General features: G+C 70.0%; 2 protein-coding genes across 5 annotated transcripts; both read left to right on the plus strand.

Annotated features, from left to right (window-relative positions):
• The first annotated feature begins 462 nt into the window (after nt 1-462).
• On the plus strand, nt 463-5,857 carry ATP6AP1 (ATPase H+ transporting accessory protein 1). The gene is given in 11 exon segments (XM_039510328.1): nt 463-551; nt 712-737; nt 740-834; nt 2,209-2,283; nt 2,711-2,903; nt 3,377-3,418; nt 3,918-4,003; nt 4,175-4,422; nt 4,672-4,719; nt 5,065-5,293; nt 5,531-5,857. Coding segments are annotated over 11 exon segments (1,341 nt in total). The 3' UTR covers nt 5,741-5,857.
• Nucleotides 5,858-6,578: 721 nt separating this feature from the next.
• Nucleotides 6,579-19,464, plus strand: GDI1 (GDP dissociation inhibitor 1). 4 transcript variants are annotated; one of them, XM_039510845.1, is made up of 11 exons: nt 6,579-6,731; nt 11,339-11,446; nt 11,693-11,792; nt 11,923-12,057; nt 12,304-12,499; nt 12,761-12,892; nt 15,361-15,460; nt 15,812-15,983; nt 16,749-16,893; nt 17,320-17,374; nt 18,614-19,464. In XM_039510845.1, the coding sequence occupies exons 1-11, from the start codon at nt 6,687-6,689 to the stop codon at nt 18,764-18,766; spliced, it is 1,341 nt and encodes a 446-aa protein (XP_039366779.1). In that variant the 5' UTR covers nt 6,579-6,686; the 3' UTR covers nt 18,767-19,464. The 4 variants fall into 4 exon arrangements, with proteins under 4 accessions (XP_039366779.1, XP_039366781.1, XP_039366782.1 ...); XM_039510847.1 differs by lacking the exon at nt 11,923-12,057; XM_039510846.1 differs by lacking the exon at nt 11,339-11,446 and having other exon boundaries at nt 6,600-6,731.
• Nucleotides 19,465-21,363: the final 1,899 nt, after the last annotated feature.

Raw genomic sequence — 21,363 nt, forward strand, 5'->3', positions numbered from 1 at the left:
AAGGGGCGGATCCGCGCTGTGATTGGCGGGGCAGAGCGACCTGCGCTGTGATTGGCGGAACGGGGTCAAGGGGCGGTGCGGCGCTGTGATTGGCGGGGCAGAGCGGCCCGCGCTGTGATTGGCGGAGCGGGGTCAAGGGGCGGGGCGTCGCTGTGATTGGCGGGGCAGAGCGGCCCGCGCTGTGATTGGCGGAGCGGGGTCAAGGGGCGGATCCGCGCTGTGATTGGCGGGGCAGAGCGACCTGCGCTGTGATTGGCGGAACGGGGTCAAGGGGCGGTGCGGCGCTGTGATTGGCGGGGCAGAGCGGCCCGCGCTGTGATTGGCGGAGCAGGGTCAAGGGGCGGGTCCGCGCTGTGATTGGTGGGAACAGCGACCTGCGCTGTGATTGGCGGAGCGGGGTCAAGGGGCGGGGCGGTAGCGGCCAAGGCCCGGCGGCGGACGCGGGTGGGGACAGAGCCCAAGATGGCGGCGGCGCGGCTGGTCCTGGCGGGGCTGGTGCTGGGGGCGGCGCGCGCCGGGCAGGTCCCGCTGCTGGGCTGGTCCGGCCACAGGTGGGGCGGGGCGGGGCGGGGCTCGGGGAGCTCGGCGGGGCGGGGCGGGAACCGGGGCGGGGCTGTGGGGAGCCGGGGCGGGCGGGACCGCCGGGGCGGGGCTGCGGGGAGCTGGGGTCTCGGCGGGGCGGGGCTGTCACCGCTGACCCCGTGCCCCCAGCGCCCTCTGGCCCCTGGCTGACAGCTACGAGGACACGTGGTCGGCGCGGCCCAGCTGAGCGCGCTCCTCGGCCCGGCGCTGGATCAGGGCCCCCGCAACGTCCTGCTCTTCCTGCAGGAGCAGGTGAGACCCAGGACCGCCGGGCCCCCGTACAGCCTCCCCATGTCCTTGGAGGCCCTGCCCGGCTCGCCCCCGCCCCCATGTCCTTGGAGGCCCTGCCCGGCTCGCCCCCGCCCCCATGTCCTTGGAGGGGCCCCGCCCGCTCGCCCCCGCCCCCGGCCTTGGAGGGGCCCTGCCCGCTCGCTCCCCGCCCCCGGCCTTGGAGGCCCCTGCCCGCTCGCCCCCGCCGCCCCATGTCCTTGGAGGGCCCCGCCCGGCTCGCCCCCGCCCCCGTCCTTGGAGGCCCTGCCCGCTCGCCCCCGCCCCCGTCCTTGGAGGGGCCCCGCCCGGCTCGCCCCCCCCGCCCCCCCAAGTACTTGGAGGGGCCCTGCCCGGCTCGCCCCCGTCCTTGGAGGGCCCTGCCCGGCTCGCCCCCGCCCCCCATGTCCTTGGAGGCCCCTGCCCGGCTCGCCCCCGCCCCCATGTCCTTGGAGGGCCCTGCCCGGCTCGCCCCCCCCCCCCCCCCTGGCGTTGGAGGGGCCCGGCCCGGCTCGCCCCCAGGCCCGAATGGGAAATGGCTGCCAGGGCCGGAGCCCTGCAGAAAGGATCTGGGGGTGGCAGCGGATCACAAGCTGGAGGGGGGCGGGGGAGCCAGCGTGGGTCTGGGCTGCAGGGCTGGGCCCCGCGGGGGCGAAGAACAAACACGGCCCCCGGGTTGTGGAGTGGGAGAAGAGAGGCCCTGGGGGGGCACCAGGCCCTGGGGGGGGCTGGGGGATCTCCCTGTCAGGGGTGGGCTAGTGATGCTCAGTCCTAGACGGCCTCTCGAGGTCCCTTCCAGTCCTACCAGTCTGTCCCCCTGTGGGGTCCCCTTACCTGGCCCCCTGAAATACAGGGAGCCTCCCAGGGCCCCCCCGCCTGGCCTCTGGGCCCCCAGGTTCCTGTCTTCCTGCCCCAGTGAACCCCAGAACACCACGGTCCCCCCACAATGCCCTCACCCCGCTCTGCTCATGGGGTACGTCCACCTGCTGCCAGCAGGGTTGGGGGTCTGTGGGGGAGCCCCCACCTGCTGGGGTGTCTGGGGTCCCCAGCTCCCTGGGGGCTATGGGGGCAATTGCCTTGGCAGGGGGCAGCCCCACAGGGCCCCCAGAACCCAGCTGGGGCCCTGTCACTGGGGGGAGGGGGAGGGGATTGCTCCTGCTTGCCCCCTCCCCTCACAGCCCCTATGTAAGGGGAAGTGAGCCCCCCCCCGGTCATGTGATCAGTGACTGATCGCCCTGTGAGATTCCGGCTTCTGTGCCCCCCCCCCCCCGCCCTATGGGGAGGGAGCTGGGCCTGGGGGGGGGGAGCCCCAGATCAGCCTCAGATCAGCCCCCATTAACTCCTTCTTGGGCCCCCCAGCTCAGCCTGGAGGATTTCACGGCATATGGGGGGGTCTTCGGCAACAAGCCCGACAGCGCCTTCCCCAGCCTGGAGGTGAGCAAGGGGGGGGCCCTGGGGGGGCGGGGAGGGGGGTAGGTGGCAGGGGCCGTGGGTCGGTAGTGCGGGGCTCTCCGGGGGCTGTGGGGGGAGGGTTGGTAGGATCTGCACTGTGCGGTAAGGGGCCCTGGGGGGGCTGGGTGGGGGGTAGGTGGGTCGGTAGTGGGGGCTCTGAGGGGCCGTGGGTCGGTAGTGGGGGCTCTGAGGACTGGGGTGGGGCCCTGGTGGGGCCGGGCTGAGGGCTCTGAGGGGCCGTGGGTCGGGGTGGGGCCCTGGTGGGGCCGGGGCTGAGGGGCTCTGAGGGGACCGTTGGTCGGGGGTGGGGCCCTGGTGGGGCCGGGGCTGAGGGGCCCTGAGGGGGCCGTGGGTCGGGGGTGGGGGGCTGTGGGTCGGGGGCCCGTCTCTAACTCCCCTCCCCCCACAGCGCGCCCTGGCGGGGGCCCCCTCGACCCTGGTGCTCCCGGCTGTGCAGGGGGCGGCGGCCGCCGGGGTCCTGGGGCTGCTGGAGGAGACGCTGGGGCTGAGCCCCCTGCACGTGGGGCCGGGCACCTTCCGGGAGCTTCGCCTCAACGCCAGCCAGCCGGCCCTGCTGCTGGTGCGGCTGCCCCACGCCGCCGGTCGTGCCCCACGCGCCTCCCCGCCTGCCCCACGCCGCCGGGTACGTGCCCCACGCGCCTCCCCACCTGTCCCACGCCGCCGGTACGTGCCCCACGCGCCTCCCCCCCGCCCTGCTGCTGGTGCGGCTGCCCCACGCCGCCGGGTACGTGCCCCACGCGCCTCCCCCCGCCTGCCCCACGCCGCCGGGTACGTGCCCCACACCCCCCCCAGCCCTGCTGCTGGTGCGTGCCCACGCTGCCGGGTACGTGCCCCACACGCCTCCCCAGCCCTGCTGCTGGTACGTGCCCCACGCCTCCTCCCACGCCGGCCTGGCCTGCTGCCCAGGTCTGTGGCCGCGGCTCCGGGTTCACCCCCTGGGGCTGGAGACACTGGGACTGGCTGGCCTGCGGGGATGTGGAGCTGGAGGTCCTGGCATGGGGCCTGCGGGGGGGTGGCTCTGCGTCTCCCCCTGACGTGCTGCTTTTCATCTCCAGCTCCAGCCTCATGGCCCCCAAGGAGGTGCTGATGAGCAACGGTGAGTCTGGCTCCCCAGGGCCCCTTCCCTCCCCCAGATCCTGGGTCCTCTGCCCCCCATGGCTGGCTCTCCCCCCTCGCACCCAGGGTGCCCCCCCATGGGCTGGATCTGTCCCCCTGCCCCCCATGGGCTGGATCTGTCCCCTCGCACCCAGGGTGCCCCCCCATGGGCTGGATCTGTCCCCTCGCACCCAGGGTGCCCCCCCATGGGCTGGATCTGTCCCCCGGCCCCCCATGGGCTGGCTCTCCCCCCTCGCACCCAGGGTGCCCCCCCATGGGCTGGATCTGTCCCCCTGCCCCCCATGGGCTGGATCTGTCTCCCAGCCTCCCTTCATACCCAGGGCCCCTCCCCCCAATGCTGGATCCTCCCCATTTCCCCCCTGAAGTGCCCCGATTGGTGTGGGGAGCATCTCCTCCATAGCCCCTGGGGTAGGGTGGGTCAGTGTTAGCTGGGGGGCGCAGTGGGGCTGGGCTGTTAACCCCTGACATGTCTGTCCCAGATGAGATCATCGGGCAGGTGCTCAGCGCCCTGAAGGAGGAGGATGTGCCCTACACGGCGCTGCTGACGGCCGGAGCCCCCTCACGGGTACGTCTCCCCCCCCCCCCCACCAGGGGGCCCCTCATGGAAACATCCCCACTGACCCCCCTCCCAGGGTATGTCCCATCCCCACTGACCACTCCCCCCAGCTTCGTACTCTGGTGCCCCCTGGGTACCTCCCCCGCGCTGCCCCCAGCTCTCACCCAGCCCTCTCCCCAGGTTCTCCGGGACGTCTCTGGGGTGGCCCCCGGGGGGGTGGGCCGCCAGCTGCTGCAGAAGCCGACCCCAGCACCAGCGCAGCACCCCCCGGTGCGGTACCCCCTGACTGGAGAGCCCCGGATCCTCTTCTGGGCCCAGAACTTCTCCGTGCTCCAGGGCAGCAAGTGGGTCGACCTGACGCCCCAGACATTCGGGGCCGAGGCCTCCGTTGATGTGAGCAGCTCGTCCTGGAGCTCCAACGACTCCCGGTGAGAGTGGCTCTGTGGGTCGGAAGTGAGGGGCAGAGCTGGGGGAGCCCAGGGCTGGGCTAGCAGGGGCTGCGGGTCGGGAGTGAGGGGCACCGGCAGGGTTGGGGGGGGCAGGGCTGGGCTAGCCGGGGCTGCGGGTCGGGAGGGAGGGGCCCCGGCTGGGTTGGGGGGGGCAGGGCTGGGCTAGCAGGGGCTGCGGGTCGGGAGTGAGGGGCACCACTGGGTCACTGTCTCTGTCCCCCTATGCAGGCTGGTTCTGAAGTATGCGAATGTTCTGGGGTCCCCTCTGACTGTCACGTGAGTACTTGGGGGGCTGGCTAGGCCTGGGAGAGACGTGGTGTCACTACATTGACTGGGGGGCTCGGGGGGTGCTGGGATATGTTGGGAGGTGACATGCAAGGGCGGAGGCTGGGAGGGGGTAAGTGGGGGGAGGTGGCTGGTGGCTGGGGGGGGCGGATCACTTGGTGATTCCGGATTCTGTTCATTCCCTCTGGGGCCCCTGGGGGTGGGCCACTGTCGGACCTTTGGGCTGTTCTTATGCTGGCCCTTGGGGGTTTGGGGGGGTCGGTCTGGCCCTCAGGTGGCTTTGGGGGGCCTGGCTGGGGCATGTCTGGATGAGCCGTCGTCTCCCCTCCCCCCCAGGTTCCACATGACCAGCCGGCGGTTTCCTGTCTCGGGCCGGGACTGGTTCCAGCTGAGTCGCCTGGAGCTGGCGACCCCCTCGGCCAGCCCCACTGTGTTCAACGCCTCGCAGGTGACGGCCCCCAGCAACTACTCCTGGCGCTGCGCCCACCTCAGCAGCCTGCCAGGCTTCGGGGCTGGCCTCCTGCCCCACAGCCCCAGCTGGGGGGTGCTGCTCCAGGACGTGCAGGTACTGGCTGGGACGCCTGGCTTCTCTCCCGGCGGAGGGAGGGGTGGAGGGGGGCTGGGTGCCCGGGGAGGGAGGGGGGCTGGGGAGTGAGGGGTGGAGGGGGGCTGGGAGCCGAGGGGGGGAGCCCAGGGGAGTGAGGGGGCTGGGAGCCTGGGGGTGGGGAGGGGGGCTGGGAGCCTGGGGGGGAGTGAGGGGGGCTGGGCCCCTGGCTTTATCTAACCCCCCTGCCCCCCCCAGCTGCAGGGGTTCAACGTGCTGGGCCTGCAGTTCTCCTACGCCAGCGACTGCGCCGGGTTCTTCACGCCGGGCGCCTGGATGGGGCTGCTCACGGCCCTGCTGCTCGGCGCCATCTTCGCCTGTGGCCTCCACATGCTGCTGGGCCTCAAGACCATGGACCGGTTCGATGACCCCAAGGGGGCCACCATCGCCGTGCCCCAGGGCGAGTAGGGCAGGCCTGGCTCCTGCCCCCCAGCTGGGAAACCCTGGGGCCTGCCCCCCCTCCGCCGGGGATCCCCCAGGCCCTGGGCCCCCTTCTCTCCCCTGCCCCCCGGCACCCAGCCCTGGGGCCTGCCCCCTTCTCTCCCCCGCCCCCAGCACCCAGCCCTGGGGCCTGCCCCCCCTCCTGCGGGGATCCCCCAGGCCCTGGGCCCCCTTCGCTCCCCTGCCCCCCAGGCACCCAGCCCTGGGGCCTGCCCCTTCGCTCCCCGGCACCCAGCCCTGGGGCCTGCCCCCGGCGGGGATCCCCAGGCCCTGGGCCCCTCCCCACCCCGGCTCTGTGCCCCCGAGCAGCCCCCTCTCCCCTGCTGCTCCCTGCCCCCCACCTCTGCCCAGGGCCCCCGTGCTGGGGGGTCTGCCCCCCCCCCGCTGGGGGCTGCTCCCTTATTTATTAGGGCCCCCCCCTGAATAAATCGTGTCTGGCCCAGCTGCTGTGTCGGTGCCTCTGTCTGGGCCGGGGACTCCTTTCTCTGGCGGAGGGAGCTGGGGGTGATTGACTGGGGACTCATTTGTGGCGGAGGGATCTGGGGTAGCCACGGCGAGACATGAAGCTGGGACTTAGTTCTGTGGCGGAGGGAGACGAGCTCGGGCGAGGGGGGACGCGCAGGTTGGGAACTCATTTTTCCGGCGGAAGGAGCTGCGAGCGGGGCGGTGGCGTCGCTTCACCATGGAGCTGGGCTCAGCATTGTCTGGCGGAGGGTTCCCACCTGTGGCGGTGAACAGCCCCTGACCGGGGGCGTGTCGAGCGCCTTTGCCGGGACTCGTTTCCTGGCGGAGGGATCCGGGGTGTGGTAGCTAGGCCGGGACTCGTTTCTCGGCGGAGGGATCGGGGGCGGCGGCGCTGCGGCGCAGCCTGGCTCCGGGCGGGGCGGGGGCAGGTGGCTCCGGACCCGCCGCCATGGACGAGGCCTACGACGTGATCGTGCTGGGCACCGGGCTGAGCGTGAGTCCGGGGGGGCCCTGCGGCTCTGCAATGCAGCCCCCCCTTGCACCCCGGGGTGCGGCCCCCCCCTGCGGCTCTGCAATGCAACCCCCCCTTGCACCCCGGGGTGCGGGGCCCCCCTGCGGCTCTGCAATGCAACCTCCCCCTTGCACCCCGGGTGCGCCCCTGCAGCTCTGCAATGCAACCCCTTGCACCCCGGGTGCAGCCCCTGCGGCTCTGCAATGCAACCCCTTGCACCCCGGTGCGGCCCCTGCGGCTCTGCAATGCAACCCCCCCCTTGCACCCCGGGGTGCAGGCCCCTGCGGCTCTGCAATGCAACCCCCTTGCACCCTGGGGGCGGCCCCTGCGGCTCTGCAATGCAGCCCCCTTGCACCCCGGGTGCGGCCCCTGCGGCTCTGCAATGCAACCCCTTGCACCCCGGGTGCAGGCCCCTGCGGCTCTGCAATGCAACCCCCTTGCACCCGGGTGCAGGCCCCTGCGGCTCTGCAATGCAGCCCCCTTGCACCCCGGGTGCCCCCTGCGGCTCTGCAATGCAACCCCCCCTTGCACCCCGGAGTGCGGGCCCCTGCGGCTCTGCAATGCAACCCCTTGCACCCGGGTGCGGGCCCCTGCGGCTCTGCAATGCAACCCCCTGCACCCGGGTGCGGGCCCCTGCGGCTCTGCAATGCAACCCCCCGTTGCACCCGGGGGTGCGGGTCCCCCTTGCGGCTCTGCTATGCAACCTCCCCCCCTGCGGCTCTGCAATGCAACCCCCTTGCACCCGGGTGCGGCCCCTGCGGCTCTGCAATGCAACCCCTTGCACCCCGGTGTGGGGCCCCTGCGGCTCTGCAATGCAACCCCTTGCACCCGGGTGCGGCCCCTGCGGCTCTGCAATGCAACCCCTTGCACCCCGGTGCGCCCCTGCGGCTCTGCAATGCAACCCCTTGCACCCGGTGCGCCCCTGCGGCTCTGCAATGCAACCCCTTGCACCCGGTGCGGGGCCCCCTGCGGCTCTGCAATGCAACCCCTTGCACCCCGTGCGGGCCCCTGCGGCTCTGCAATGCAACCCCTTGCACCCGGGTGCGGGCCTGCGGCTCTGCAATGCAGCCCCCTTGCACCCCGGGTGCGCCCCTGCGGCTCTGCAATGCAACCCCCTTGCACCGGGTGCAGGCCCCTGCGGCTCTGCAATGCAACCCCTTGCACCCCGGGTGCGGGCCCCCTGCGGCTCTGCAATGCAACCCCTTGCACCCGGGTGCGGGCCCCCTTGCGGCTCTGCAATGCAACCCCCTTGCACCCCGGGGTGCAGGGCCCCTGCGGCTCTGCAATGCAACCTCCCCCTGCGGCTCTGCAATGCAACCCCCTTGCACCCCGGGTGCGGCCCCTGCGGCTCTGCAATGCAACCCCCTTGCACCCGGGTGTGGGCCCCCTGCGGCTCTGCAATGCAACCCCTTGCACCCGGGTGCGGCCCCTGCGGCTCTGCAATGCAACCCCTTGCACCCGGGTGCGCCCTGCGGCTCTGCAATGCAACCCCTTGCACCCCGGTGCGGCCCCTGCGGCTCTGCAATGCAACCCCTTGCACCCGTGCGGGCCCCTGCGGCTCTGCAATGCAACCCCTTGCACCCGGGTGCGGGCCCCTGCGGCTCTGCAATGCAACCCCCTTGGACCCCGGGGTGCGGGGCCCCCTTGCGGCTCTGCAATGCAACCGCCCCCCCTGCGGCTCTGCAATGCAACCCCCCCTTGCACCCCGGGTGCGGCCCCTGCGGCTCTGCAATGCAACCCCTTGCACCCGGTGCGGGCCCCTGTGCCCCCAATGCAACCCCTTGCACCCTGGGGCGGCCCCTGCGGCTCTGCAATGCAACCCCCTTGCACCCGGGTGCGGCCCCTGCGGCTCTGCAATGCAACCCCCTTGCACCCTGGGGTGCGGGCCCCTGCGGCTCTGCAATGCAACCCCCCCTTGCACCCCGGGGTACGGCCCCCCCTGCGGCTCTGCAATGCAACCCCCCCTTGCACCCCGGGGTGCGGCCCCCCCTGCGGCTCTGCAATGCAACCCCTTGCACCCAGTGCGGCCCCTGCGGCTCTGCAATGCAACCCCCTTGCACCCGGGTGCGGGCCCCCTGCGGCTCTGCAATGCAACCCCCTTGCACCCTGGGTGCAGGGCCCCTGCGGCCCCCAATGCAACCCCCCCTTGCACCCTGAGGTGCGGGACCCTGCGGCCCCCAATGCAACCCCTTGCCCCCCGGTGCGGGCCCCCTGCAGCTCTGCAATGCAACCTCCCCTTGCACCCGGGTGCGGCCCCTGCGGCCCCCAATGCAACCCCTTGCACCCTGGGGTGCGGGCCCCCTGCGGCCCCCAATGCAACCCCCTTGCACCCTGGGTGCGGGGGCCCCTGCGGCCCCCCAATGCAACCCTCCCTTGCACCCCCGGGTGCGGGACCCCCCCCTGCGGCTCTGCAATGCAACCCCCTCTTGCACCCTGGGGTGCAGGCCCCCCCTGCGGCTCTGCAATGCAACCCCCCCTTGCACCCCGGGGTGCGGGCCCCCCCTGCGGCTCTGCAATACAACCTCCCCTTGCATCCTGGGGTGCGGGCCCCTGCGGCCCCCAATGCAACCTCCCCTGCGGCTCTGCAATGCAACCCCTTGGACCCCGAGTGCGGGCCCCTGCGGCTCTGCAATGCAACCTCCCCCTTGCACCCCGGGGTGCAGGCCCCCCCTGCGGCCCCCCAATGCAACCTCCCCCTCTTGCACCCTGGGGTGCGGGGCCCCCCCTGCGGCCCCCCAATGCAACCCCCTCTTGCACCCGGGGGTGGGACCCCTGCGGCCCCCAATGCAACCTCCCCTGCGGCTCTGCAATGCAACCCCCTTGCACCCGGGTGCGGGGCCCCCCTGCGGCTCTGCAATGCAACCTCCCCCTTGCACCCCGGGGTGCAGGGCCCCTGCGCCCCCAATGCAACCTCCCCTCTTGCACCCTGGGGTGCGGGGCCCCCCCCTGCGGCCCCCCAATGCAACCCCCTCTTGCACCCTGGGGTGCGGGACCCCGCTGCGGCCCCCCAGTGCAAACCCCCCCCTTGCATCCCGGTGTGCGAGACCCCTCTGCGGCCCCAATGCAATCTTCCCTTGCACCTCGGGGTGCAGGACCTCCTGTGGCCCCCAATGCAACCTCCCCTTCACCCTGGGGTGCTAGACCCCTCTGCAGCCCCCTATTCAACCCCCCAATGCACCCCGGTGTGCGGGACCCCCCTGCGGCCCCCTGAATGCAACCCCCCCATTGCACCCGGGTGCGGGCTGCCCAATGCAACCCCATTGCACTCCTGAGGTGCGGGACCCCCTGCGGCCCCCAATGCAACCCCCTTGCACCCGGGGTGGGGCCCCTGCGGCCCCTAATGCAACCCCTTGCACCCGGGTGCGGACCCCTGCAGCCCCAATGCAACCCCCTTGCACCCCAGGGTGCAGGGCCCCTGGCTCTGCAATGCAACCTCCCCCTTGCACCCTGGGGTGCGGGGGCCCCCCTGCGGCCCCCAAATGCAACCCCCCTTGCACCCCGGTGTGCGGGACCCCCCTGCGGCCCCCCCAATGCAACCCCCTCTTGCACCCTGAGGTGCGGGACCCCCCCTGCGGCCCCCCAGTGCAAACCCCCCCTTGCACCCCGGTGTGCAAGACCCCTCTGCAGCCCCCCAATGCAACCTTCCCTTCACCTTCACCCTGGAGTAAACCCCTGCAGCCCCTATTGCACCCCCCAATGCAGCTCCTGTGTGCCCTGCACATCCCTCTTGGCACCTCTGGCACAGCCCCCTATTGCAGTCCCTACTGTGCCCCACTGCAACTCCCCGGCCCCAATCTCCAGGCACCCCGCTAGACCCCATTGCAACGTCTGCTCCCCGCCCGTGTCTCCCTTCTTCCTCCCTCCAGTGTCCCTCAGCCCCCTATGGTAGTACCTCCCTGTCCCCCCTTGCATCTCCTCCGCATGCTCCCCTCTATTGCACCAATCTTGGGGCACCCCACCCCGGGGACCCCACTAGATTCTTATTAGAACCTCCCCCATTGTGCTCCCCACTCCGTGCACCCCCCGTTCTCCCTCCCTAACCCATCACCCATCCTTCAGCCCCCACCTGCCCCCCAACACCCTGCAAATGGGGTACTCCCCCATTTATCCCCCCCTGCATCTTTGCCAAGGGAGGGGTGGGAAGTGACCCCCAGCCCCACCAGGATCACAGAGCCCCCACTTCCCTGTAGTGCACAGCAGGGTGCAGCCCCATGTGCTGGCCCCTTGCACTGGCCAATGGGGCCATGAAGTCCCCCCTTACCACCCCCACCCAGGTCTTGGCAGCTGGGGGCGTCTTCCCTTTGCACCCCAAAGCTGCCTCCTCGACAGTCACGAACCCCCCCAGCACACCAGCTACAACTGGGCTGTCCCACTCCTGCCACTGCACCCCAAATGTCACCCTGGTCTCCCTCCAACAGCCCAGCTCCTGACGCTGCATCAGCTCCCTCCAGCCCCACACAGCCTCCTGCCGCATCCTGGCACTGGCCGGCGCCCCCAGAGGGAAAGGCCCAGAGCCCCATTCCCTGCTCCCCCCCTGGCCAGATGGGGTCCCTGGCGGCTCTGGCACTGACCCCTCCCCTGCCCCCCAGGAATGCATCCTGTCGGGGATCATGTCGGTGAACGGGAAGAAGGTTCTGCACATGGACCGGAACCCCTACTATGGCGGGGAGAGCTCCTCCATCACCCCCCTGGAGGAGGTGAGGGGCTGGGCCTGGGCTGATGGGGGTCTTTGGGGGGGTTGATGGGGGGCTGGTTCAAGATGGGGTCTATTTCGGGGGGCATGGGGGCCCTAGAAGGACAAGGTTTGAGGTGGGGGCTGGTTTGGGGGTGCAGGGGGCTCATCAGGAAGGAGCCTGGGGGAGAGTTCCCCAGCGGGAGGATGTGGGGGGCAGGGGGCTGGGACAGGTGGCTCTAACTCTCTCCCTCCCCTCCCCCCCCCCCAGCTGTATAAACGCTTTGGGCTCCCCGAGGGGCCCCCTGAGTCCATGGGGCGCGGCCGGGACTGGAACGTCGACCTGATCCCCAAATTCCTTATGGCCAACGGTAAGGGGGGGCTGGGGGAGGGGGGGCCTTGGATGGGAGGGGAGTTGGGGTTCTGGGGAGCTCGTGCGGGGCTGGGGGAGGGGTGGGGTGTCTCTCTACACCCCCCTCACTGTGGTCCCCCCGCCCCCAGGCCAGCTGGTGAAGATGCTGCTGTACACAGAGGTGACCCGGTACCTGGACTTCAAGGTGGTGGAGGGGAGCTTCGTCTACAGGGGGGGGCAGGTACACAAGGTGCCCTCCACCGAGACCGAGGCGCTGGCGTCCAGTGAGTGACCCCCCCGCTGCCCCCCCAAGGGGCCCCTCCCCGCAAGGGACCCCCCCACTGCTCTGGGGAGCCCCTGCTGTCCATCCCCCCCCGGACTGGGCTGAGTTAGTGCCCCCCTGCAAGGGGATCGTGCCCTCTGCCCCCCCCCCGTGGCCCCATCCCCCGGGAGATGTGAGCCCCCCAGCCGGGTTCCCCCCCCCCCTGCACACTAGACCCATCCCCCCACACTAACGCCCCCACCCGCAGATCTCATGGGCATGCTCGAGAAGCGCCGGTTCCGGAAGTTCCTCGTCTTCGTGGCCAATTTTGACGAGAACGAGCCCCAGACGCTGGAGGGTCGACCCCACGGGACCCCCATGCGGGACGTGTACGAGCGCTTCGACCGGGGGCAGGACGTGATCGACTTCACGGGCCACGCGCTGGCGCTGTACCGCACCGACGAGTGAGCCCTGCCCCCGGCGCGCGCCCCAGCTCGAGCCCCCTCGCCCTGGCCGGCTTCCTGCCCCCAGGGGCCCAGCCCCGCCTGCCGGGCCCCTCCCCGTTACCCATGCAGCTCGTGGGGAAACTGAGGCAATCGCACTGTTCCTATGAAATATGAAACCTCGTGCCCGGCCCCAGACTCCCCCCCCCACCCCCAGCTCGGCCGGTGCCCCGAACGCCCGACCCGCAGCCCCTGGCCCCCTCACCCCGTCTCTCCCCACAGGTACCTGGACCAGCCCTGCCTAGAGACCATTCACCGGATCAAGCTCTACAGCGAGTCGCTCGCGCGCTACGGGAAGAGCCCCTACCTCTACCCGCTCTACGGGCTGGGGGAGCTGCCCCAGGGGTTCGCCAGGTGAGGGGGGGCAGAGAGCTCGGGGGGCGGGCAGGACCCAGTGGGGGCTGTGGGGGGGGCAGAGAGCTCGGGGGGGTGTCGGGTGGGACCCGGTGGGGGGGGCAGAGAGCTCGGGGGGGCATCGGGCGGGACCCGGTGGGGGCAGAGAGCTCGAGGGGGCAGGCGGGACCCAGTGGGGCCATGGGGGCAGAGAGCTCGGGCAGGCGGGACCCGGTGGGGGCAGAGAGCTCGGGGCGTCGGGCGGGACCCGTGGGGGTGTAGGGGCGTCGGGGGCAGAGAGCTCGGGGGCGTGGGCGGACCCGTGGGGTGGGGGCAGAGAGCTCGGGGCGTCGGGCGGACCCGTGGGGGCGTGGGGCAGAGAGCTCGGGGCGTCGGGCGGGACCCGATGGGGCGTGGGGCCGAGAGCTCGGGGCGTCGGGCGGGACCCAGTGGGCGTCGTGGGGGCAGAGAGCTGGCGTCGGGCGGGACCCGATGGGCGTCGTGGGGCAGAGAGCTCGGGGGCGGGCGGACCCGGTGGGGGCGTCGTGGGGGGCACAGAGCTCGGGCGCCGGCGGGACCCGGTGGGGCGTCGTGGGGGCAGAGAGCTTGGGGCGCGGGCGGGACCCAATAGGGGCGTCGTGGGGCAGAGAGCGTGGGGGTGGGGGGCAGAGAGCTCCTGGGGCTCCGGCGGACCCGGTGGGGCGTGGGGCAGAGGGCATGGGGGCAGAGAGCTCCTGGGGGCACTGGCGGGACCCGATGGGGCGTTGTGGGGCAGAGAGCTCCTGGGGCTCGGCGGACCCGGTGGGGGCGTGGGGCAGAGAGCTCGGGGCGTCGGGCGGGACCCGGTGGGGGTGTAGGGGCGTCGGGGGCAGAGAGCTCGGGGCGTCGGGCGGGACCCGGTGGGGGTGTGGGGGCAGAGAGCTCGGGGCGTCGGGCGGACCCGTGGGGTGTAGGGGCGTCGGGGGGCAGAGAGCTCGGGCGTCGGGCGGGACCCAGTGGGGCGTGGGGGCAGAGAGCTCGGGGCGTCGGGCGGACCCGATGGGGCGTCATGGGGGCAGAGAGCTCGGGCGCGGGCGGGACCCGTGGGGCGTCGTGGGGGCACAGAGCTGGGGCGTCGGGCGGGACCCGGTGGGGGGCGTCGTGGGGGGGGCAGAGAGCTTGGGGGCGTCGGGCGGGACCCAATAGGGGGCGTCGTGGGGGGGCAGAGAGCGTGGGGTGTGGGGGCAGAGAGCTCCTGGGGCTCCGGCGGGACCCGGTGGGGCGTGGGGCAGAGGGCATGGGGGCAGAGAGCTCCTGGGGGCACTGGCGGGACCCGATGGGGCGTTGTGGGGGCAGAGAGCTCCTGGGGGCTCGGCGGGACCCGGTGGGGCGTGGGGGCAGAGAGCTCGGGGCGTCGGGCGGGACCCGATGGGGGCGCTGGGGGGGCAGAGAGCTCGGGGCGTCAGGCGGGACCCAATAGGGGCGTCGTGGGGACAGAGAGCTCCTGGGGCACCGGCGGGACCCGATGGGGCGTTGGGGGCAGAGAGCTCGGGGCTCCGCGGGACCCGATGGGGGACGTGGGGGCAGAGAGCTCCTGGGGCTCCGGCGGGACCCGGTGGGGCGTGGGGGCAGAGAGCCTGGGCCCGCGGGACCCGGTGGGGCGTCGTGGGGGCAGAGAGCTCCTGGGGCTCCGGCGGGACCCGGTGGGGCGTGGGGGCAGAGAGCTCGGGGCTCCGGCGGGACCCGGTGGGGCGTGGGGCAGAGAGCTCGGGGCTCGGCGGGACCCGATGGGGGCGTTGTGGGGGCAGAGAGCTGGGGCTCGGCGGGACCCGATGGGGGACGTGGGGGCAGAGAGCTCCTGGGGCTCCAGCGGGACCCAGTGGGGGCGTGGGGCAGAGAGCCTGGGGCTCCGCGGGACCCGTGGGGCGTGGGGCAGAGAGCTCGGGGCTCGGCGGGACCCGGTGGGGGCGTCGTGGGGGCAGAGAGCTCCTGGGGCTCGGCGGGACCCGGTGGGGGCGTGGGGCAGAGAGCTCGGGGCTCCGGCGGGACCCGGTGGGCGTGGGGGCAGAGAGCTCGGGGCTCGGCGGGACCCGATGGGGGCGTTGTGGGGGCAGAGAGCTCGGGCTCCGGCGGGACCCGATGGGGGACGTGGGGGGGCAGAGAGCTCCTGGGGGCTCCGGCGGGACCCGGTGGGCGTGGGGGCAGAGAGCTCGGGGCTCGGCGGACCCGGTGGGTGTCGTGGGGGCAGAGAGCTCCTGGGGGCTCGGCGGACCCGATGGGGCGTTGTGGGGCAGAGAGCGTGGGAGGCGTGGGGCAGAGAGCGTGGGGTGTGGGGGCAGAGAGCTCCTGGGGCTCCGCGGGACCCGTGGGGCGTTGTGGGGGCAGAGAGCGTGGGAGGCGTGGGGGGGGCAGAGAGCGTGGGGGGTGGGGGGGGGCAGAGAGCTCGGGGGCTCCGGCGGGACCCGGTGGGCGGTGCCGGCGCCTGGTCCCCAAGGTCTCTGCCCCCCCAGGCTCAGCGCGATCTACGGAGGCACCTACATGCTGAACAAGCCGGTGGACGAGATCGTCCTGGAGAACGGGCGGGTCGTGGGGGTCCGATCGGAGGGGCAGGTGAGTGGGAGGGGCCCAACACACACAGCGATTTTGGGGGTTCCCCACTAGCCCCCCGTTAAATCTGAAGGGGGGTTTCTGGTCTCCATCCGTGCCCCCTGCCTGGGGGATCGGGGGCCTGGCTTGCCCAATAGGGGCTGGGTTTGGGGCCTCTTCCCTGGGGACGGGGGCTCAGGCCCAACCCCCAGTGGCTGCCCCCAGTTCTCCTTCTCCGGGGGAGGGGTTGCCTGTCCCCCCCGGCCCAGTTCTTGGCTCTCCTTTGGGGAACCCCTTGGGGGGCAATCGCCATACCCGGGGGGGGGGCTCTCTGGGCTCAGGCCTGGGGCGGGGGCTCAATTCCTGTCCCCCCAGGTGGCGCGGTGCAAACAGCTGATCTGCGACCCCAGCTACGTGCCCGAGCGGGTTCGCGGGGCCGGCCGCGTCGTCCGTGTCATCTGCATCCTGAGCCACCCGATCCGTGGCACCAGCGAGGCCGGCTCCTGCCAGATCATCCTGCCCCAGAACCAGCTGGGCCGCAAGTCGGGTCAGCGCCGGGGGGCTGGGCCTGTCCCTGGGAGCCTCCCACCCCCGGCGGGGGGGGGGGGGGCTGGGCCTGTCCCTGGGAGCCTCCCACCCCCTGCGGCGGGCGGGGGGGGGCTGGGCCTGTCCCTGGGAGCCTCCCACCCCTGCGGGGATTGGGCCTGTCCCTGGGAGCCTCCCACCCCTGCGGCATCACGCGGGCAGAGCCGGGGCTGGGCCTGTCCCTGGGAGCCTCCCCCCCCCTGTGGCATCACGCGGGGCAGAGCGGGGGGGGGGGGTGGGCCTGGGAGCCACCCACCCCCGGCGGGAGCACACGGGGCAGAGCCGGAGGGGGGGGGGGCTGGGAGTCTCCCACCCCTGTGGCATCACGCGGGCAGAGCGGGGCTGGGCCTGTCCCTGGGAGCCTCCCACCCCCTGCGGCATCACGCGGGCAGAGCGGGGGCTGGGCCTGGGAGCCTCCCACCCCTGCGGCATCACGCGGGCAGAGCGGGGCTGGGCCTGGGAGCCTCCCACCCCTGCGGCATCACGCGGGGCAGAGCCGGGTGGGGGGGGGCTGGGCCTGTCCCTGGGAGCCTCCCACCCCCTGCGGCATCACGCGGGGCAGAGCCGGGGGGGGGGCGGCACAGACCTGTACACGTGACTCGGTAACAGCAGGGGTGTCACCGGCTGCATTTCTGCCCCTCGTTTCCTGGGCAGCCTGTGGGGGAAACTGAGGCACACCCGTGCTTTCTACAAAGCCTCACGACCCTCCCTCCCCCCCCCCCCCCAGATATCTACGTCTGTCTGGTTTCCTGGGCCCACAACGTGGCTGCTCCGGGGAAGTTCATTGCCATTGTCAGCACCACGGTGGAGACGTCGGAGCCGGAGCGGGAGGTGGAGCCCGCGCTGCAGCTTCTGGAGCCAATCAGCCAGAAGTGAGGCCAGGGGGATGGGGAGCCGGGTGAAGGGCTGGGAATTGGGGGGGGGGGAAATAGGGCAAGGAGGGAGCTGGGGAGCCTGGAACCCAATGGGGGGGTCTGGGGTCCCTGGGGTGCAGCCCCCCAAACCCACACCCTGGTGTCTGTGGGTGTCTCCCGGCCCCCGTCACGGCCCTGTGCAGCCCACGGGACGATAACGCCCAGCAGACCCGGACTCGCCCCACGGCTTTGTACCAAACACACGATTGGTGATTGAGGGGGGCCCAGGGTGCTCCCTGAGGTGCAGAGCCCCCAGGCGGGGGATGGGGAGATTCTGCTTCGCGAGGTGAGCTGGAAAGTGGGGGAGGGAGGAGCTGGGGGGGGTAAAGGCCTCTGGTGGGGGGGGATGAGCTGTGACTCACCCTCCCCCCTCTTTCCCGGCAGGTTTGTGGCCATCAGTGACTTGTACGAGCCCATGGATGATGGCACAGAGAGCCAGGTGAGTGCCCCTGCAGGGAATTCCCCTCCCCTCCCCCTCCCTTGTGGGACGTCCCATCTCCCCCCCCCCCCCCCCAGGAGCTGTGCTGCGGGGGCGGGGCCAGGGGAGAGCCGCAAAATTTGCAGATGATACAAAACTCCTCCAGATAGTTAAGTCCCAGGCAGACTGTGAAGAGCTACAAGGGGGTCTCACAAAACTGGGTGACTGGGCAACAAAATGGCAGATGAAATTCCATGTTGGTAAATGCAAAGTGATGCACGTTGGAAAACATCATCCCAACTGTCCATATACAATGATGGGGGCTAAATTAGCTGGTACCGAAGAGGGGGGGTTGGGGGTCACGGTGGAGAGTTCTCTGAACACATCCACTCACTGCGCAGCAGCAGCCGAAAAAGTGACCAGAACGGTGGGACTCTTAGGAGAGGGGAGAGAATAGGACAGAAAGTATCATGTTGCCTCTGTCTAAATCCCGGGTCCACCCACGCCTTGATCCTGCGGGCAGACGTGGTCGCCCCATCTCAGAGAAGAGATACTGGAATTGGAAAAGGTTCAGAAAAGGGCAACACCAATGAGGAGGGGTCTGGAGCGGCTTCCGTGTGAGAGGAGATGAACAAACCTGGGACTCTTCAGCTTGGAAAAGAGGCGACTAAGGGGGGATATGCTGGAGGTCTAGAGCATTGATTGGTGCGGAGAAAGTAAATCAGGACGTGTTATTGACTCCTCCTAGCACAAGAACTAGGGGTCCCCAAATGAAATGAACAGGCAGCAGGTTTAACACAACCACAAGGGAGTATTTCTCCTCACAACGCAGGGTCTGTGGAACTCCCTGCCAGGGGATGTTGGGAAGGCCGAGAGCATAACAGGTTCACAAAGGAGCTAGCTCAGTGCATGGAGGACAGGCCGATCAGTGGCTATTGCCAGGGCGAGCAGGGATGGTGTCCCTGGCCTGTGTGTGCCAGGAGCTGGGAATGGGCGACGGGTGGGTCACGTGATGGTTCCCTGTTGGGTTCACTCCCTCTGGGGCACCTGGCACTGGCCGCTGGCGGCAGACGGACACTGGGCTGGGTGGACCCTTGCTCTGACCCAACCTGGTTGTTGTCATGCTGCACTGGGGTGTCCCATGGGCTGGGGGTATCATGGTGCTGATGGGGGATGGGTAGTGGGTGTCAGGGGAGCAGGGAAGGGAGCGAGTGGAAACTCACCACCCCCGGCGACACCATGTTCATCTCCCCCCCCCAGATTTTCTGCTCCCGGTCGTATGACGCCACCACCCACTTCGAGACGACCTGTGACGACATCAAGGACATTTACCGGCGCATGGTTGGCGCCGCCTTTGACTTTGAGAGCATGAAACGGCGCCAGAGCCACATCTTCGGGGAGGATGAGCAGTGATTCCCCCCCCCCCCCCAGCCGGAGCCAGCTGGGACCTCTCCCCCCAGCACAGGGACCAGCTATGACTTCTCCCCCATCTGCTCCAGGACCAGCCCCCTCTCCCCATCCTCTGGGACCAACCCCCCCTACACACACGCACCAATCCAGTACCTCCCTAAGTACCAGGAACACCTGTGACCCATCACCCCCAAATCGCCCCACCCCGTAGCTGCTGCCACAAGCAGGGACCAAGCCTGGCACTACCCCAAACCCAATCCCCCCTGGGGGAGTCTTCTCCCCCCTGCCCTGGGGGCAGCTCTGTAGGGCACGTCTAAGGCCTGGGAGACTTCCCCCCCACATCGGGGGGGAGGGGCGGGGAGATGTCTTGGGGGGGAGGTCACCCCACTCCCCCAAAGCTGGTCCAGTCTCCCCTGTCCTGTGTCCGCCCCCCACTTTAGCCATGTAGGGGGGCAGGTTCGTGTACGTCATGGGGGGGCAGCGCTCCCCCCCCAGCACCTGCTGCTCGCTGTAATTTATTTTAAGTTATTAATACTGGACCAGGGCCAAGAGGGGGAGAAGAGCTGGGGGGGCACCGCAGCCCCTGTTTGGGGGGGTTCTGGCTGGGGTGTGCCCCCCTGGACCCCATGCTGTCACTGTTTAACAATGCCCCCCTCTCCCCCTGCTCAATTGTGTCCAGACAATAAAGTTACTTTAGTCAACCATGCTCCTGCCTGCTGGGGGGGGGGATGGCTGATACCTGGCATGTTGAGGGGGGGTGTATCTGGGTCGGGGGGGGGGTGGTGCTGGCACATGGGGGGGTACCTGGGTCAGGGGGGTGATGCTGACACTTGGGGGGTACCTGGCACGTGGGGGGGGTGTATCTGGGTCGGGGGGGCATAGCACATGGGGAGAATGGCTGATACCTGGCATGTGGGGGGGCAGGTTCCTGGCTCAGGAGAGCGATGCTGGCACATGGGGGGGTGATATCTGGCACAGGGGTGGCCAGTAACCCACGAGGGAGCAGCTGTGGGGGGGGCAGGACCCACAGCCTCATTGCTCCCCCCCAGGTCCAGGTTGCTGGGGCGGCAGGGGCACTTCAATCCATTTTGAAGCACTTGGAGGAGAGGAAAGTGATCAGGAACAGTCAGCATGGATTCACCAAGGGCAAGTCATGCCTGACTAACCTAATTGCCTTCTATGATGAGAGAACCGGCTCTGTGGATGAGGGGAAAGCAGTGGATGTGTTATTCCTTGACTTTAGCAAAGCTTTTGGTACGGTCTCCCACAGTATCTTGCTGGCAAGTTAAAGAAGTCTGGGCTGGATGAATGGACTATAAGGTGGATAGAAAACTGGCTAGATGGTTGGGCTCAATGGGTAGTGATCAATGGTTCCATGTCTGGTTGGCAGCCGGTATCAACTGGAGTGCCCCAAGGGTCGGTGCTGGGGCCGGTTTTGTTCAATATCTTCATTAACGATCTGGAGGATGGTGTGGGCTGCACCCTCAGCAAGTTTGCAGATGACACTAAACTGGGAGGAGTGGTTGATACGCTGGAGGGTAGGGATAGGATACAGAGGGACCTAGACAAATTAGAGGATTGGGCCAAAAGAAACCTGATGAGGTTCAACAAGGACGAGTGCAGAGTCCTGCACTTAGGACGGGAGAATCCCAGGCACCGCTACAGACTAGGGACCGAATGGCTAGGAAGCAGCTCTGCAGAAAGGGACCCGGGGGTTACGGTGGACGAGAAGCTGGATAGGAGGCAGCAGGTGCCCTTGTTGCCAAGAAGGCTGACGGCATTGTGGGCTGTATAAGTCGGGGCATTGCCAGCAGATCGAGGGACGTGATCATTCCCCTCTATTCGGCGCTGGTGAGGCCTCATCTGGAGACTGTGTCCAGTTTTGGGCCCCACACTACAAGAAGGATGTGGACAAATTGGAGAGTCCAGCGGAGGGCGACAAAAACCATTCGGGGGCTGGAGCACATGACTTCTGAGGAGAGGCTGAGGGAACTGGGATTGTTTAGCCTGCAGAGGAGAAGAGTGAGGGGGGATTTGATAGCTGAAGGGGGGTTCCAAAGAGGCTGGAGCTCGGCTGGTCTCAGTGGTGGCAGATGACAGAACAAGGAGCAATGGGCTCAGGTTGTGGAAGGGGAGGGTCTAGGCTGGCTCAGGAGGGGGCTTCTAAGCTGGCTCGGGGGAGGTTCTAGACTCACTCAGGGAGGGTCTAGGTTGGCTCAGGGGGGGGTCTAGGCTGGCTGGGGGGGTCTGGGCTGGCTCACAAGGGGGGTTCTAGACTCACTGGGGGGTTCTAGACTCGCACAGGGAGGGCCCAGGCCAGCTCATGGGGGTCTAGGCTGGCTCACAAGGGGTTCTAGACTCACTCAGGGGCTGGCTGGGGGTCTGGGCTGGCTGGGGGTTAGACTCACTGGGGGTCTAGGCTGGCTGGGGGGTTCTAGACTCACTCAGGGGGTCTAGACTGGCTCACAGGGCGGAGCCCCGCCCCCACGTACATGCAGCAAGCCCCGCCCCCGCCTTGCGGTGACCGCCCGCTCCCGGCAGCCTCTGCGGCTCGCTCCGGCCCCGCACGCAGCGATTTGCATAACGGGGGGCGGGGCGAG

The sequence above is a fragment of the Mauremys reevesii genome, linkage group 22, assembly GCF_016161935.1.
Source record: "Mauremys reevesii isolate NIE-2019 linkage group 22, ASM1616193v1, whole genome shotgun sequence".
Classification (NCBI taxonomy): Eukaryota; Metazoa; Chordata; order Testudines; family Geoemydidae; genus Mauremys; species Mauremys reevesii.

Bases quoted from the DNA above. Each gene is read 5' to 3' on its own strand.
- GDI1 (XM_039510845.1), top strand. From the start codon at position 6,687: ATGGACGAGGCCTACGACGTGATCGTGCTGGGCACCGGGCTGAGC. The intron at 15,984-16,748 runs GTCAGCGCCGGG...CCCCCCCCCCAG, and splicing joins CCAGCTGGGCCGCAAGTCGG to ATATCTACGTCTGTCTGGTT. The intron at 16,894-17,319 runs GTGAGGCCAGGG...CTTTCCCGGCAG, and splicing joins CTGGAGCCAATCAGCCAGAA to GTTTGTGGCCATCAGTGACT.